The 19,073-nt window shown below is 46.9% G+C and overlaps 1 protein-coding gene across 3 annotated transcripts in view; it reads left to right on the top strand.

Moving 5' to 3' along the window:
* STARD3 (StAR related lipid transfer domain containing 3) overlaps positions 1–19,073 on the top strand; it is a 153,405-nt gene that overhangs the window by 46,264 nt on the left and 88,068 nt on the right. For all 3 annotated transcript variants that reach the window (XM_040331399.1, XM_040331400.1, XM_040331401.1), the window contains 2 exons: positions 2,331–2,384; positions 12,068–12,185. In XM_040331399.1, the coding sequence (XP_040187333.1) occupies positions 2,331–2,384; positions 12,068–12,185 (172 nt within the window). The remainder of the gene's footprint in view (positions 1–2,330; positions 2,385–12,067; positions 12,186–19,073) is intronic.

The raw sequence follows: 19,073 nt of genomic DNA, 5'->3' as shown, positions 1-19,073 counted from the left end.
TCCTCCTTCCCCTCTCTGTACCAAACAGTACAGTGTGAGAAGAGAGGGGAGAGACCGGAGGTAGCAGCAGTGCTGTGGGCTGGATCTGTGACAAATGCAGTCACAGATCCAGCCCTGCTCAGCCATCCCTGCCCAATACCCTACAATACTCTGCCCCATACTGTGCAATACTCTGCTATGCCCCGCAATACTCTGCAATGCCCCGCAATTCTCTGCAATGCCCCGCAATTCTCTGCAATGCCCCGCAATTCTCTGCAATGCCCCGCAATTCTCTGCAATGCCCCGCAATTCTCTGCAATGCCCCGCAATTCTCTGCAATGCCCCGCAATACTCTGACCCCTCCTGCTTCTACCGACTCAACGCTACGATCAAAGCCATGATTGTGTGTTTTTTTTTTTTTCAGGATTCCCAGCCTAGAGGTGAGATGTGGGGTCTTATTGACCCCATATATCGCTGTAAAGAGGACCTGTCATGCCATATTCCTATTACAAGGGATGTTTACATTCCCTGTAATAGGAATAAAAGTGATCAAAATGTTTTATTTTTTTGCGGAAAAACATGTCAAACTAAAATAAAGTAAAGTGAACAATAAAATATATATATTTTTTAAAGCGCCCCTGTCCCCGTGTGCTCGCATGTAGAAGCGAACACACACGTAAGTTCCACCCACATATAAAAAAGGTGTTCAAGCCACACATGTGAGGTATCGCTGCAAACGTTAGAGCGAGGGCAATAATTTTGGCCCTTGACCTCTTCTGTAACTAAAAACATATAACCAGTAAAAATATTTAAAACGTCGCCGATGGGGATTTTTAAGTAGCGACGTTTGGCGCCATTCCACGAGCGTGTGCAATTTTGAAGGGTATCTATTTACTCGGCGTAACTTCATCTTTCACATTATGCAAAATAATGAAAAAAATATACTAATTTGCTAAATTTTATAACAGAAACAAAGAAAAATTCATTTTTTTTTACAGAATTTTCAGTCTTCTTTCTCTTATAGCGCAAAAAATAAAAAACCCAATGGTGACTAAATACCAACAAAAGAAAGCTCTCTTTGTGTGAAAAAAAAGGACGAAAATTTCATTTGGATACAATGGTGTATGACTGAGTAATTGTCATTCAAATTGTGAGAGCACCGAAAGCTGAAAATTAGTCTGGTTATTAAGAGGGTTTGAGTGCCAAGTGGTTAAAGTGTATTTTTCCCCCCCAAAATTTGCGTTTGAAAGACGGCTGCGCAAATACTCCCCATTTTATTCTTTAGGTGTGTGTGTGTGTGTATGTGTATATATATATATATATATATATATATATATATATATATATATATATATATATATATATATATATATATATATATATATATATACAGGGCTTTTTTTCAGGGGGAACTCAGTTCCACCACCTCTGGCTCAGACCCTTTGGTGCCTTCTCACCACAATCACTTGTAAACACCGAAGTCTGGTTTCTGTGTTTACAAGTGGCAGCTTTGTAACCCCCTGAACTCTGCACTCTGTATGTAATGCAATTTTGGTATTTACTGCCCCTTTAAGATCCTTCTACTGTTTGTGAAATCTGAACGGGTCGTGGTTGAGTTCCTGCACCTATTTTCTGAGAAAAAAAGCACTGTATATATGAAATAGGCCTGGTCTTGAAGTGGTTAAAGTTTTTTTTTTTGAGTGGAGAGGGATTAGAACACCTGTCAGTTTTTACTGCTGTCTGTGCCCCCATTAAGGAAATTCATCATCTCTATTTGTCCTGTTTGCTATGATCATTGAAAGTAAAAGAAAATCCCAAATTGTGGGTTGTCCCCAGAAAAGTAATAGATGGGAATGCTTCCAACAGGGACACTAGTTCTGTTGAGCTGGGGGTCCCCAAGGAATTCCCATAATTTTCAAGTATTTCCTCACTTCCTGTTTGGCTATGGGACAAGAAGTGAAGGGAAATGTCCGCAATGGGACACAGATGGTGAAAGAAACTCTGACGTGGGTTATAACCCTCTGTTACTACATCCAAAATGAAAGAAGTTTTGCCTATAGTTCTAATTTAAAGCATGTTGACTGGGATCAAGCTAGAATGCATAGGAATGTCCAGAAGGTGGCACAAATGAGCGTGTAGCTCCAGCAAGTATAGGCCTACCAAACACTGCAGGAAAGCGAAAGCAGCTAGTTATCTGCAACTAATGTTTTGCTATGAGAGGATCAGGGATCACTTGGGGTTCATTTGTACATTCAGCCATGAGTGGTAAGACTAGGCAGTTAAAGGGATGGTTTTTACACTGTACTGCAAACTACAATCCTGTTTTATAAAATAATGTTGATGTCTTTCAGATTACAACCTTGGTGACCAGTGCATTTCTTATTGCTAAAGTCATAATGTCACAGGTGAGTACACAGTGAAAAAAAATACATGTTCCAAGTTTTTTGCTGCTAAAGACCCTGCAAGTACAGACAAATACCTCTTGATCTGACAGAAATGCACTCAGCTTCTAAGTCCTGTAGTGGACTGACAACATATGACATTTTGTGGACAATGTGATGTCAGCCCCCTTAATAGTCTTTTGCTAAACTTCTAAACCATCGCTGCTTGTAGATTTGTACAACATAAAGTCTGATCATTCTGTACAACTATTGGGGCACTTTGAGATAACCTATAAAGTGTGTAAAAGACACAGAACAGCTCTGAATTTCTGACATAATCTGTGATTTTTTTTTTTCCCTTTGTACTTGTCAAACAGATATAACGAAACACCTCTCAGTTTGGTCTGTTCAATATACCACTGGAACAGGAAGCAAATAATAAAAGTTCATTGTTAAAGTGTTACCAAACCCACAACCGTAAAATCAGTCTTGTATATGCAGAATAGCATGCTTGTTGTACTAACTGTGGAATTTAAGTGGTTAATCCTCTGCATTGTGTAAAAAGGCTGTTTTATCCTGTATGCACAGATCCTTCCCTCCTGCACTGTCTATCTGGGGAAGGCCAGCTAACACAGGCAGGGTAGCCCACCTACATATGCTCAGTTGTGTCTTATTATGCTGGAGAGAACAGTTATTTGTTCTCAGAGATAGCCACACATGTGGGCGTGTATACAGGCAGCAATGAAAATCTCCTCCTACCTTATCTCTCAGCACTGGAGAATCTGTGCTGTTTATCATGTAACCGTGGTATACAGATCATCCAAAAAGGTATATAGTGTCAGTATTTGAATGTAAAAAGAAGATTTATAAGCTGTGGGGGAGGGGCGGATGAACTATTTTCATAATTACTGGGTTTAGTAACACTTTAAGACCTACCAACATACACCTCAGTCAATTTGGGATTCAATTTAGGGATTATGTTGCAGAGTGTCACATTTGTGTCACTGTAAAGTAATTGTTGCATCACTTTGTTAATGTCATTAGTAGGGCTTGCATTTTAGTGAAAGTGACAGTTTCCCTTTAAGCTAGGCACTGTGGAACAGGAGTAGAAATGTGGTTTGTGGTTTACTCCTTGTTTTCAAATATAACAACAAGACTGAGAACCAATAAAACCAAACTTTACAAGTCTTCTGAGCCTCTTCCAGACATTAACAGTTCGACAGTAAACCTTTAAAAGGATTGTAAAGGTTAATTTTTTTTATTTTCTAAATGGGTTCCTTTTAACCACTTAAGGACCGAGCCTGTTTTTCAGACTCTGGGGCAGATCCACAGAGATCTGCACCCGCGCAGCGTATCAGAGATGCGATACGACACCGTACCTTACCTGGCTTTGGTTCGAATCCTGGAAGAATTTGCGCCGTAAGTTACGGTGGCGTAGTCCATCTCTGGCGGCGGAATTCAAATCGGCGATTAAGGGGCGTGTTTCATTTAAATGAAGCGCGTCCTCGCGCCGAATGAACTGCGCATGCGCCGTCCCAAAATTTCGCGCCATGCATTGCGCTAAATGACGTCGCAAGGACGTAATTTTTTTTTAAACATAGACGTGAATTACGTCCATCCCGATTCACGGACGACTTGCGCAAAAAATAATAAAAAAAATCAAAATAAACGTGGGAACGACGGCCATACTTAACATGGCAAGTCTAACTATACGCCGCAAAATACCAGCTTTAACTATACGCCGGAAAAGGCCGACTAGTGACGACGTAAGAGAATGCGACGGCCGCGCGTACGTTCGTGGATCGTCGGAAATAGCTAATTTGCATACTCGACGCGGAAAACGACGAGAACTCCACCCAGCGGACGCTGAAGTATTGCATCTAAGATCCGAAGGCGTACGAAGCCGTACGCCTGTCGGATCTAACCCAGATGCTGTCGTATCTTGGTTTGAGGATTCAAACTAAAGAAACGACACAGGTAATTTGAAAGTACACCGGCGTATCAGTAGATACGCCGGCATACTCGCTCTGTGGATCTGCTCCTCTGTGTTTACATTACAAGTTTAAAACAGGTTTTTTGCTAGAAAATTACTTGGAACTTCCAAACATATTATTTATATATTATAAAAAAAAAATTGTAAGGCCCTAGAGAATAAATTGGCGGCCATTGCAATACTTTTTGTCACATTGTATTTGCGCAGCGGTCTTACAAGCGCACTTCTTTGGGGGGGAAAAAAAATCACTTTTTTTGAATTAAAAAAAATAAGACAACAGTAAAGTTAGCCCAATTTTTTTAATATTGTGAAAGATAATGTTACGCAGAGTAAAATGATACCCAACGTGTAAGGCCTCGTACACACCAGCGGATCTGTCCGCTGAAAATGGTCCGCCGGACCGTTTTCAGCGGACATGTCCGCTGCCGGATTTCTGTCTGATGGTTGTACACACCATCAGACAGAAATCCGCGCGGACACGATACACGGTGACGTGGCCGCGACGTTGACGCGGCGACGTACGCGGCCCTGGAAGGTCAATGCTTCCACGCATGCGTCGAATCACTTCGACGCATGCGAGGGCTTTCGGCCGATCGGACATGTCCGGTGAGTCTGTACAGACGACCGAACATGTCCGACGGACAGGCTTCCAGCGGACATGTTTCTTAGCATGCTAAGAAACATTTGTCCGCTGGAAACTGTCCGATCCGACGGACAATTGTCCGGTCGGCCGTACACACGACCGAACATGTCTGCTGAAACTGGTCCGTCGAACCAGTTTCAGCGGACATGTTCGGTCGTGTGTACGGGGCCTAACGCCCACTCGTGGAATGGCGTCAAACTTTTACCCTTAAAAATCTTCATAGGCGACGTTTAAAAAATTCTATAGGTTGCATATTTTGAGTTGGAGAAGGTCTAGGGCAGGGATATGCAATTAGCGGACCTCCAGCTGTTGCTGAACTTGTAGTCCCATGAGGCATAGCAAGACTCTGACAGCCACAAGCATGACACCCAGAGCCAGAGGCATGATGGAACTTGTAGTTTTGCAACAGCTGGAGGTCCGCTAATTGCATATCCCTGGTCTAGGGCTAGAATTATTGCTCTCGCTCTAAGTTTTCCTATGCGGGCTCTACTCACATATGCGTTCGCTTCTGTGCGCAAGCTTGTCGGGACGGGGCGCTTTAAAAAAAATGATCTTATTTATTTAACTTGATTTTATTTATTTTTACACTGTTTTAAAAAAAAAAAAAAAAATGGGTCACTTTTTTATTCCTATTACAAGGAATGTAAACATCCCTTGTAATAAAAAAAAGCATGACAGGTCCTCTTAAATATGAGAGGGGGTCAAAAAGACCTCAGATCTCATATTTAGACTAAAATTCAATAAAAAAAATTACCACAAAAAAATGTGCCTTTTTAAGACGCATGGACAGAACTGACGTTGCTTCCGCCCTGCTATGCTATGGAGATGGGTGGGGGCCATCTTGCTCTCACTCTTATCCATGGCAAGCAGGTAGAAGGACCCGATTGCCTCCACCGCTACGGACGGCTCCGGTAAGCGGCAAATGGCGCTGGAGAGGGGGTCCCTCTCCCGCCGCTGATAACGGTGATCACATGGTGAATCCGCCGCGAAGACCACCGTTATCGTTTACAGGACCGGCCACGGAAAAGATGGATATCTCGGTTGTGGCAGCAGGTGCTGCAGTTTACTGAGATATCCATCTTTAAATTGCCGACGTATATGTACGTGAGACGGTCCTTAAGTGGTTAAGCTAGTGCATTGTTGGTTCACTTGCCTTTTTCTTCAATTTGTCTGAATTTCTAACTTCCTGTTCCTCCTCAGTAAGCTTGCCCCCATCATCCGAGCCGTTCTGGCTGGGGGTTAGTCAGCGTGCTCGCCCCCTCCCTTGGGACTACATCCCTGCGGGGAGATGCTGTTTTCCCTTCCAGCTGTCGGCAAACATCCACGGGGACAATTCAGATGTTTTAGGCCTTTGGATGGGTAATCAATTAAAAAAAAAAAAATCTGCTCTCCAGTTTTCTCTTTGCTTGGACTGCTTGGATTTATTAGGGAATATATTCATCTGTGTAAGCCAAGCTCCCCATTGACATCCTGAAGCTCAGAGCAGTCTGAGGGGCTGTGCACCACTGGACCTACATTTCCTAAGTATTTTTTCACCAGGCCTCTGTAGCTCTGCTGTGTAAGTTCTACCAGGTGGATGTCCAGTTTTATGTGGATGCAGCTTTCAGCCACAAGGTTATTGCAGTGATTCTCTGAAGTTGGGTCTGGTGACCCTTGTTGTTGGGCCTATTGGCACAGTGCTGTTTTTGCTTGGTTGTTGTCCACCCTTTCCATTCATTGCTTGGGGATGTCTGAGGGTGAATATTCTGCCTGTATACTTTACTGTACTCCAAGATATAGAATTTACAAGCAAGTAAAAATTCCTCTTTTTTTTTTTTAAATGCACCTAGGGTAAATATACTACTTGTCTAGATGTCAGCCTCCTGTGTGTGTGTGTGTGTGTGTGTGTGTATGTATGTATGTATATGTATGTATATATATATATATATATATATATATATATATATATATATATATATATATATATATATATATATATATATATATATATATATATATATATATATAATTTTGTTTTTTTTGTTTTTTGCTAGTAATGGCAGGAATAGGCCACTCTCTGCCTGTCAAGTCTTGGTCTCCGGGCCCCGGCTACTACTGGGTGGGGAGCGGAGGAAGATTACTCCGCCAGGGAAGGCAAGGAGATAAGCAGGCAGGTGACTGGCCGGGACTTGATCCAAGGCAGTAGAACATGCGAGCAGAGCTGAATGGGCATGCCGAAACTGAAGAAATATTCCCTCTGCTCTGACCAGCACATTATCAGAAAGGGGCACCGATAATGGGGAAAAAAATTCAACCCTCCCCTAAGCTTTTATATAATTCTGCGTTGACTGTCTTTGAAATTGCCCCAGCCCCTGTTCAAATCCAATCCGGGGACAGACCCTGGAAATCGTGGATGTCTGGTCACCCTATTTTACAGCAGCACCCACACTGAGAGGGGTCGACTTTGGGAGCTAGTCGGTCTCCCCGCACAGTGTGCGGGGACCGCCCTGTCAGCCGCCGGCTCAGGGGGGATATACGGAGCGATCCCCGCTAAGCTTACGGACACACGGAGGCCGATCATTACTGATCCGCCCCCGTGTGAAAGGGCCCTAAGGTGGCCAAAGTTCAGTTTTATTACACAAGTTCTTTTTATAAACTTTTTTGCTTTTGTATACATGTTTCAGTGCAATACGATTTACAACCATTTGTATCCCTTGATACTGTGCTTCATAATGTTTTCTTTTTGGTCTCCCTGTTTATTTTTCAGAAATCTGATTTTGTGTCTAAATAATAATGTTGGGCTGTAAGCATATGTAGCGATTACCCCGAAGTAGCTGCTTTTTTTTTGTTCAGTCTGTTACTCTGCCTTTCAGCCCCCTCTGGTACACCTGGCAATAGTGTAAGTGCAATGACCAAGGAAAAACGCACACATTGGGATAAAACACAGAAATTGTCTACTGCAATATTTCTGAGAAAGAATAACAGACAGTATATATTCAAATAAACGACTAGAGAGCAATAACTGAGATTTAAGGGCAATATGGGTCTCAATACTATATTCAAGCTGCTTTTAACTAAACCTGAGACTGCCCCCAGGCAGCTAAACCTGAGACTGCCCCCAAGAGCAGAGACACCCTTAAATGGTAAATTAAACACAATGGGCCAGATTCAGATATCAGATGATTTACGATCCGCCGCCGCAAGTTTTTGAGGCGAGTGCTTGATTCACAAAGCACTTACCTCAAAACTTGCGGGGGAGTATCGTAAATTCAAATTCCTCGGCTAGGGGGAGTGTACTATTCAAATTAGGCGCGTCCCCGCGCCGATCGAACAGCGCATGCGCCGTCCGGAAATTTTCCCAGCGTGCATTGCTCCAAATGACGTCGCAAGGACGTCATTGGTTTCGACGTTTACGTAAATTATCCCTGTGGCACTACAAGTGTCAGAAAGATGACTACCAGCAATGATGTCTGTATACAGTGTTTATTTAACTCCTTCTGTGGTGCAGTGTCCCTGTTTCCTGCAAATGGGCAAAAAGCCCCCTCACCAAATCCTGCAGTCAAGGCCCAAACGACTGTCCTGGAACAGCAGACTCTCCTGGTGACCCGACTGGTCCCCTCACATTGGTGTAGGTGCGCCTGGATGTGCACGTGGGGTCCTCCTTTGTCAGGCTGGATGTCCCAAATGGTGGCGGAGGCCTGCATTTGGCATTATTTCCACCCGCGATTCTGTGCACGATAAAAATGATCATAGCGGCCGTTCCACGGCTTGATCGTTCTTTTAGGCGGCAGGAGGGGACGTCCCCCCTCCCACTGCCATCGAGTGCTTCTCCTTGCTCTCCTGTGCCATCAAGGGGATCCAGAGAAACAATTGTTCAGCGCCGGATAAGGGACCATAGAGATTTCCAGTGACCAAATGGTAACCAGTCATCTCTATGACTGTTGGAGGCCCGGGCACGACGTTATGACATCATGCTCAGGTTCCCGAATGTAAACAAAACCGCAATCGTGGCTGTCGGCATGAGATCGGTGTATTTTTTTCCCCCTCAATCTCATGCTTTCCAGCCTGGAGGAGAGATGTGGGGTCTTATTGACCCCGCATCTTTTCATAAAGAGGACCTGTCACGATAGACTCCTATTACAAGGGGTGTAATGGGAATAAAAGTGATCAATTTTTTTTTTAAATGTAAAACAAGTGCAAAAATAAAACAAATGTATTTAAAACGCCCCGGTAGCTCGCGCTCAGAAGCAAACACACACTTAAGTCCCACCCACATATGTAAACGCCGTTCAAACCACACATGTAATGTATCGCCACGTGTGTTAGAGCACGAGCAACTATTCTAGCATGAGAACTCCTTTAACTCTAAACTGGTAACCTGTAAAACAAATTCAATGACCTCCATTTTATCCCCTAGGGTGTCTGCTAAAAAAAAACATATAATGTTTGGTGGTTCTGAGTAATTTTCTAGCAAACAATTATGATTTTTTTCATGTAGGAGAGGAGTGCCAGAATAGGCTCAGTATGGAAGTGGTTAAGTCAGTAAGGCCGCTCTGTCTGCTCCTCATAATCCACTGTCCTTTTTTTTTCTATCATGAGTTGTAGATGGAAACTGAAAGCAATATTGAAGTTTCATAATAAAATAGAAACCCTGAATGTGCATCTAAAAGCTAAATGTCTTAATGTTCTTTCCTTGTCTGTATCTCTACCCAAAACTTATGTTGAGTTTTGAATAGAATTGGAAAAGGTTTATAATCCCTGTCGCCCTGCTAGCTCAATTAGAGAGTCCCAGTACAGAAGTTGAGGAAAAATATGTTGACCTGGGAGGTGGTGAAGGATTCTTTCCAGCAGAGGTTTCGACTGCAGTAAAACCTGATGGGAGTTTTAATGCCTTCCCACGCCATGAAAAGTTTCTACTATAGATATACTCAGTGGTCACTTTATTATGTACACCTGTTCAATTGCTTGGTAACACAAATTGCTAATCGGCCAATCACATGGCAGCGACTCAATGCATATAGGCATCTAGACTTGGTGAAGATAACTTGCTGAAGTTAAAACCGAGCTTCAGAATCAGAAAGAAAGGGGATTTAAGTGACTTTGAACGTGGTATGTTTGTTGGTGCCAGACGGGCTGGTCTGAGTATTTAAAAAACTGCTTGATGCTATCATGTCAATATGGACCAGAATCTCTGAGGAATGTTCCCAACACCTTTTTTATTCCATTTTTTTGCTGCAAAGAATTAAGGCAGCTCTAAAGGAAAATGAGGGTTCAACCTGATACTAGCAAGGTGTATAAAATGGCTGGCGAGTGTAGCAAGGTGGGTCTCTCGTTCTGGATCGACTTAGGGCTCTTTCACACGTCCGTTCAGTTTTTCAGATCAGTTTTTTTTTCATCAGTTGATCCGTTTTTGCATCCGTTTTTGCATCCGTTTTTGCATCCGTTTTTGCATCCGTTTTTGCATCCGTTTTTTCATCCGTTTTTTTTGTTTTTTTTTGGGGCTTTTTACATAGAAAAACGGATGTTAGCGGAACGGATGATAAACGGATCATCCGTTAACGTCCGTTTTTTCTTCCGTTCCGTTTTTTAGACGGAAGAAAAATAGGGTTTTCTTCCGTCCAAAAAAACGGAACTGAACGCAGACGGATGCTAACGGACGTTAGCGGATGCTCATCCGCTAACGGACGCTAGCCCATAGGGAAGCATTGCGGTCCGTTAACGGACGTCCAAAAAACGGACGAACGGAACGGACGTGTGAAAGAGCCCTTAATGTGATGTAGTCCCACTCTTGCAGCACTTGCCCCCCCGCGGGGGCACACAGTGGTCGGTGGCACGCTGTGTCCCTGGGACACAGCACAACCCCCCCGATCTAAGTAAAGAGCCGATGGCGAGGCTCCCATGTGATCAGCGGTGTCGCATGTAAACAAGGAAATGTCGGTTATTGGCTTTACTGTCCTCACACTGAGAGCCGATCAAGGGCATTTCCTCACAGCTGAGACCTGCACAGATAATCAGGGCACTGATTATACCGTATATACTTGCGTATAAACCGACCCGATAAAAACTGGGAAAACTGATTGACTTGAGTATAAGCCTAGGGTGAGAATGCAGCAGCTACTGTAAGCGCAAAAGAGGATCAACCATGCCCATTTGCAGGCCTCACTGTGCCCATTGCAGTCTCACTGTGCCCGAGTACCTGTATTCTTGACAGGCGTCCATTTTTTAAAAGTCGCGGAATGTCCGTGATTGGCGGAACACTGAACACGGTGTCTGCTGGGAGTCCAAGGATGAGAGGACCTCCATGATAGGCGGAACACAGTGTCAAAAGAAAAACTAGGAGAAACCTTCTTTTTATGTATTTATTTGTTTATTTTTAAAATATTTGGTCTTTATTTTTTGTATTAAAAAAAAAAAAAAAAAAAAAAAAACCGTGGTGATTAAATTCCACCAAAAGAAAGCTCTATCTGTCTGAATGACAATTTTTATCTTTTTTTTTTTTGTGTGACAGTGCTGAAAGCTGAAAATTGGTCTGGGCGGGAAGGGGTGAAAGTGCCCTGTATTGAAGTGTAGTAGTTCAGTATTGAAGTGTAGTAGTTCCTTTTGAAGGTATTGGCTAAGATTGCAGAACTGCATTGTTGCTTCCATTTTATAAGAGCACAATGTCATTCTGACTGTGGCCATGAATGGCTAACATGAAACTTTGGAGGGGAGAAGAGTAATGCTGGCCATTTATGCATCAATAATAATTGTTTTGAGTAAAGAATCCTATCTTTTGGAAATTGATTGTACATAAAGGGCAATTCTACATATAGTTTTCATTAAAAAATGAATATTCTTGTGGAACGTCAGAATAAATTGGACAAAGTTGATATTTTCTTGTTCTTGTTGTGCTGTGCAATCTGTTTAGCCAGTTTATGAAAAAGTAATTTCAGGCTGTGAATGTGTGCAGACTATACAGATCTATGACACAACTATATACACTATACAGTATATTGTTCTGAATTGGACACACAAGTCAAGTAGCTTTGTGAATTGAGTGTCGCGCCTTCTTTTTATAAATTGTGCATCCTTTTCTTTTTTTTTCCTCTTTAGCTTCTATCTAAGGGGGCATTTGGGTACTTGTTGCCCATAATGTCTTTTGTTTTAGCCTGGCTGGAGACATGGTTCCTGGATTTCAAGGTTCTTACGCAAGAGGCCGAGCAGGAGAGATGTAAGTATGCACTCAATTGAGGAGAATGTATGTGGGACTCACAGCTTGTTGCCTTTCCCAATGTCCTGCAGTCAACTAAGTGTTAAGATAGTCAAGAATTTACATCTGTAAGAATCTGAGTCTCTTAACCACTTAAGGACTGGTCCTATTGTTTTTAAACTTGCTGTTTACAAGTCAAAATCAGTTTTGTTTGCTAGAAAATTACTTAGAACCCCAAAACATTACAGGCGCGACTTGCGACCCCCCTCTCCTGCCGCCGATTAAAAGTGATGTTGCGGCGAATCCGCTGCTGAGACCACTTTTATCTGAAAGTGGACCGTCCGCTGAAGAAGTGAATACCGGAGTTATGGCAGCTAGCTGCTGCCATAACGATATTCCACTTCAAAATGCTGCCGTATGACGGTTGGCCGTCCGTAGTAATGTGCTATAACAACTTGACCTCTCAGGTGTGTGTGTGTGTGCGCTGTTATTTTAGCATTTGTATCCTGTAAAAACTGAAATGTTGGCTCAGTGTCAGGCTGGAAGCCCTGCTTGGCAGTTGACCTGTCTCTTGCCTGAGTTTAAGGCAGAGTTTACTTTTCCAGGCAGAATTTCACTTTTCGTAATAAATATAAGCCTTTCTTTATCGTACATCACGGGACACAGAGCAGCATAGTCATTACTATGTGGGTTATAGACTCTACCTTCAGGTGATGGACACTGGCACTCAGACAGGAAGTTCCCTCCCTATATATAACCCCCTCCCATGACGGGAGTACCTCAGTTTTTTCGCCAGTGTCTTGGGTGTTGGTCACGTTTTTGAACAGCTGTGTCTTTACGTCCTCAGTGACCGGGACAGGCTGACCGGATCCGTCCAAGGTGCTTCAAAGCCAAAGTGGACGGTACCCGGGCCCCAATTAAAGGATGGGGTTATGCCTAAAACGCCTCTCCTTGGAGGGCTGGACTCTAGGGTTCCAGGACTTTGTGCCTTCTAAGGACCAAATGGTTACCTGTTGCCAGAGTGCTGTATAGGTCCAGGGGTGTGGTGTTCCTAGCTTGGACCCCGGTCCCTGAAGGTCTTGGACGATACCCACAGTGAAGGGTGAAGATTTGACCTCTTGCTTGCAACACCCTGCGGCATGGAAAGGTAAGAGGAGGACCTACGGGACTTGGTTTGACAGTAGGTCCTCCATGGGGGCTATGGGTCTCGCCTGTTAATGCTTCTATGCATAGGCAACTATTACCCACTATTTTATTTAAGACAGGATGGTCTTTTTTTACCCATATACTTCCCCCAGCTGGTTTCTGGTGTGCTGCAGCGGCTGCTAAGGTTAGAGTGTATGTCCTGTCTGTGCCCTTCTCCTGAGAGAGAAAAAAGGGGGAATTAAGGACATTACCTGTTGTCAGGCGTCAGCTTCTCGCGCTATGCTCCTGGCTGTAACCTGTGCCTGTGTGAGGGTACCGCAGCTCCATGTGTCCCTCCGGCGTCTCCCCCCGCTTTCCTGCCGTCATATTCCACGTGCGCGCGAGCGAAGGTATGACGCGGCAAATAGGCGTAGCAGCGTGCGTGGGGGGGCGGGCAGCGTCTCGGACGCCCCTCCTCGCCTGACGTCAGCAGGGAGGAGTGCGCATAAAGGGCTGAGGAGGCAGATGACGGCTGAGAGGGACACAGAGCGGCAGTCGGCCCGACTGCCTCAGATGGGCTAAGGTTTCCTAAACCAGTGAGACTCGTCTGGCTACCTGACACTCGGCAAGCGGTTAAGAACACACCTGTTCTGGAGCTTATAGCACAGGAGGGGGACAGAGGCTGGGGACATGGCACAGGAGGGGGACAGAGGCTGGGGACATGGCACAGGAGGGGGACAGGGGCTGGGGACATGGCACAGGAGGGGGACAGGGGCTGGGGACATGGCACAGGAGGGGGACAGAGGCTGGGGACATGACACAGGAGGGGGACAGAGGCTGGGGACATGACACAGGAGGGGGACAGAGGCTGGGGACATGACACAGGAGGGGGACAGAGGCTGGGCACATGACACAGGAGGGGGACAGAGGCTGGGCACATGACACAGGAGGGGGACAGAGGCTGGGGACATGACACAGGAGGGGGACAGAGGCTGGGGACATGACACAGGAGGGGGACAGAGGCTGGGGACAGGCAGTTGATTAAACAGTGGCTGCATGTGATGGCACAGTGGCTGCATGTGATGGCACAGTGACTGCATGCGATGGCACTGTGGCTGCGTTTGATGGGCAGAGTGGCTGCGTGTTATTGGCACAGTGGCTGCGTGTTATTGGCACAGTGGCTGCGTGTTATTGGCACAGTGGCTGCGTGTAATTGGCACAGTGGCTGCGTGTAATTGGCACAGTGGCTGCGTTTGATGGGCACAGTGGCTGCATTTGATGGGCACAGTGGCTGCGTGTGATTGGCACAGTGGCTGCGTGTGATTGGCACAGTGGCTGCGTGTGGGAACAGTGGCGACAATTGATTGCACAGTGGCTGCGTTTGATGGGCACAGTGGCTGCGTTTGATGGGCACAGTGGCTGCATTTGATGGGCACAGTGGCTGCGTTTGGGAACAGTGGCGACAATTGATTGGCACAGTGGCTGCGTTTGGGCACAATGGCGACAATTTCTGGTGGCACAGTGGCTGCGTGTGTTGGCACAAGTGGCTGCGTGTGTTGGCACAAGTGGCTGCGTGTGTTGGCACAAGTGGCTGCGTGTGTTGGCACAAGTGGCTGCGTGTGTTGGCACAAGTGGCTGCATGTGTTGGCACAGTGGCTGCGTGTAATTGGCACAGTGGCTGCGTGTAATTGGCACAGTGGCTGCGTGTAATTGGCACAGTGGCTGCGTGTAATTGGCACAGTGGCTGCGTGTAAATGGCACAGTGGCTGCGTGTAATTGGCACAGTGGCTGCGTGTAATTGGCACAGTGGCTGCGTGTAATTGGCACAGTGGCTGCGTGTAATTGGCACAGTGGCTGCGTTTGATGGGCACAGTGGCTGCATTTGATGGGCACAGTGGCTGCGTGTGATTGGCACAGTGGCTGCGTGTGATTGGCACAGTGGCTGCGTGTGGGAACAGTGGCGACAATTGATTGCACAGTGGCTGCGTTTGATGGGCACAGTGGCTGCGTTTGATGGGCACAGTGGCTGCGTTTGATGGGCACAGTGGCTGCATTTGATGGGCACAGTGGCTGCGTTTGGGAACAGTGGCGACAATTGATTGGCACAGTGGCTGCGTGTGATTGGCACAGTGGCTGCGTTTGGGCACAATGGCGACAATTTATGGTGGCACAGTGGCTGCGTGTGTTGGCACAAGTGGCTGCGTGTGTTGGCACAAGTGGCTGCGTGTGTTGGCACAAGTGGCTGCATGTGTTGGCACAAGTGGCTGCATGTGTTGGCACAAGTGGCTGCGTGTGATGGGCACAGTGGCGACAATTGATGGCACAGTGGCTGCGATTAATGTTAATTCACGCCGCTGAAATGAACCGGCACGACCAACTGAATAGGGGGGGGGGGAGCGACGAGCACACAAAGTGACAGGAGGAAAGGGAGCCAGGAGCGCACTCGGCAGCCAGGCAGTCGGCACACAATGTGTAAAGTGCCGCTGCCCGTGGCCCCGCGCTGTGACAGTGAGTGACACACTGGCTGGTTGCGCCCCCCTCCTGCACTAAATGGTAGCGCCCGGCCCTGCCTACTGTTATCACCGCGGCAGGGAACATTACAGACAGCGTTCGTTTGAACAGCTGTTTTCCCCGCCGCGCATAGACACTCCCCCTTGTACGGATCTGTCCAATCGCGAGCAAGGGGGAGTGTCTATGTGACTCCCCCTTGCTCGCGATTGGACAGATCTGTCCAAGGGGGAGTGTCTATGCGCGGCGGGGAAAACGGCTGTTCAAACGAACGCTGTCTGTAATGTTCCCCGCCGCGGTGATTAACGTGGCAGCGGCGGCGGGGCCGGATTAAAAGGTCCGCCAGGCCGTAGTTTGCCCAGGTCTGTCCTAGAGCCTTGTTTTTTTTCGGTGGATGCCATCAAAGACTCCATCCAACAGGCTTCCCGTCTGTTTTTGGTACATATAAGGAGACTCTTATGGTTGAAGAACTGGTCGGCAGAGGCTCCTTGCAAGAAGCTTCTAGCAGGATTTCCCTTTCATGGAGAAAGATTATTTGGAGAGGATTTAGATAAATACATACAGAGGATCTCTAGTGGAAAGAATACTCATTTACCTGTTAAGAGGAGGTTTCGGGGACCCTCCAAGCGATCAGCCTCTCCAGCTGCAGGGCCCGGGGCCTCTAGGCAGTATCGCCGGCCTTCTGGCTGATCAGGCCTGGGCAGTAAATCGCAGGGGCAGACTCCAGGTAACAAAAGACCCTGGTCCCGCAAGCCTGCCAAGGCGGTCCCCAAGTCGGCCTTATGAAGGGGCGCCCCCACTCTCTGAGGTGGGGGGAAGATTTTGTTTTTTCTCAGATCTGTGGGAAGCCAGAGTTCCCGACAAATGGGTGCTCTCCTCAGTCGCTCTGGTTTACAAGCTGGAGTTTTGGGCTTTCCCCCCTCCCTGGTTCCTCATGTCAAACCTGCCAGGCGATCCGGTGAAGAGACAATCTCTCCTTACAGCCTTGAATCGCCTCTTATCTCAGGGGGCAATTGTGGAAGTACCAGCCCAGGAATGCAGATTGGGGTTCTATTCGAATCTCTTCATCATCCCAAAGCCAAATGGCGACGTCAGGCCAATATTGGACCTAAAGGGCTTAAATCGTTACTTAACGGTCCGATCCTTTCGAATGGAGTCTATCCGTTCGGTTGTCGCCACCTTGCAGGGAGAGGATGTCCTAGCATCGATCGATATAAAGGACGCTTACCTCCATGTTCCCATTTTTCCAGGGCATTACAAATTCCTTCGGTTTGCAGTGGGTCAGCACCACTACCAGTTTGTGGCTCTGCCGTTCGGACTAGACACGGCCCCCAGGGTGTTTACAAAGATCCTGGCTCCGGTGTTGGCCAACATGAGGGCCCAGGGTATTTATGTCATGGCATATCTAGACGATCTCTTGATAATGGATCATTCAGCCATCGCTCTAAACTGGGCAGTCACCCTTACAGTTCAGTATCTCGAGTCTCTAGGCTGGGTCATAAATCGAGACAAGTCAGCTTTACAGCCGACAAAGTAGCTGGAATATCTAGGCATGCTCCTAGACACAGAACTTCAGAGGGTTTTGTTGCCACAAGCAAAAATCAATTCCATAAGGGAGATGATCCAGGCAGTGCGAAGCAAGGAGAAGCCAACCATTCGCCTCTGTATGCGGCTGGTGGCCGCCTTCGAAGCAGTACCAAACGCTCAATTCCACTCTCGGAGATTGCAAAATGCCATCTTATCAGCCTGGAACAAGAGGGCTCAGGCCCTAGACCTTCCCATGACTCTCTCTCCGTCAGTTCGACGAAGTCTGTACTGGTGGTTGGCGCCCCAGAACCTGCGGAAGGGAAGGTCCTTCAGTCCGGTCTCTTGGACGGTAGTGACTACGGACGCCAGCCTGCAAGGTTGGGGTGCAGTCTTGGGGGAATTGTCCCAGCAGGGAAGGTGGTTAGGGTCAGAGAGGGCCCTGCCCATCAACCTGTTGGAGATCCGGGCGGCTCGCTTGGCCTTGGAGGCATGGACAACGAAGTTGCAGGGGTCTCCAGTGAGAGTTCAGTCCGACAATGCCACGGCGGTGGCATATATAAACCACCAGAGGGGTACCAGGAGTCGGGCAGCCCAGAAAGAGGAGTACCAGATCCTCACTTGGGCAGAGGCACATGTTCCATGCATCTCGGCAGTTTTTATTCCCGGGGTGAAGAATTGGCAGGCGGACTTCCTCAGTCGGCAGCAGCTGTCCCTGGGGGAATGGTCTCTCCATCCCAACGTCTTCCAGGACATTTGCCAGAGATGGGGATCTCCAGATGTGGATATAATGGCATCAAGGTTCAACAAGAAGCTGAACAAGTTTGTATCCCGGACACGGGATCCGTGGGCATGCGGGACAGATGCTCTAGTATGCCCGTGGCATCAGTTTACTCTAATGTATGCCTTTCCCCCGGTCCAGATGTTACCCCGCTTCCTTTGCAGAGTCCAGGTAGAACACAAACCAGTGATTCTGGTCGCCCCAGCGTGGCCCCGAAGGGCTTGGTTCTCTCTAATAGTAAGAATGTCGGTGGAAGAGCCCTGGTCTCTCCCACTCCGCCCAGACCTGCCCTAGCAGGGGGCGATCTTCCACCCTGCTTTACAGTCTCTAAGTTTGACGGCCTGGCAGCTGAATCCCTTATCCTAGTGGAAGCCAGTTTCTATTATAGAGTATGGAAAGCATACATAGCCTGGTGCGAGGCTAGAGGGTGGCATCCCCGCAAATATGTCATTGGGAGGATTTTGGATTTTTTTGCAGCTCGGCGTAGATGGGAATCTAGCCGTTCGCACGATCAAGGGGCAGGTCTCGGCCTTGTCGGTCCTGTTCCAGAGACCGTTAGCTACCCACTCCCTTGTCAAGTCATTCTTACGAGTTAATCCGCCGGTCAGGGCCGCCCTTTGCCCTTGGGACCTGAACCTGGTGCTGTCGGCACTACAGAGACAGCCTTTTGAGCCTCTGGCCGAGATCCCTTTGGTTTTCCTGACTAGAAAGTTGATATTTCTGGTTGCCATCTCGTCCGCCAGAAGAGTGTCAGAGTTGGCAGCCCTTTCATGTAGGGGACCTTACTTGGTTCTGCATAAGGACAGGGTCGTCTTGAGACCTCATCCATCCTTTCTCCCGAAAGTAGTATCAAGTTTTCACTTGAACCAAGATCTGATTCTGCCTTCCTTTTTTCCAAAGCCTTCTTCAGAAAAGGAAAGGCTGCTGGATGTAGTGAGAGCCATTGGGACTTATCTAAAAGCTACGGCTCA

Source organism: Rana temporaria, chromosome 12, assembly GCF_905171775.1.
Source record: "Rana temporaria chromosome 12, aRanTem1.1, whole genome shotgun sequence".
Lineage (NCBI taxonomy): Eukaryota > Metazoa > Chordata > Amphibia > Anura > Ranidae > Rana > Rana temporaria.
This window is presented reverse-complemented; position numbering and strand designations above follow the sequence as displayed.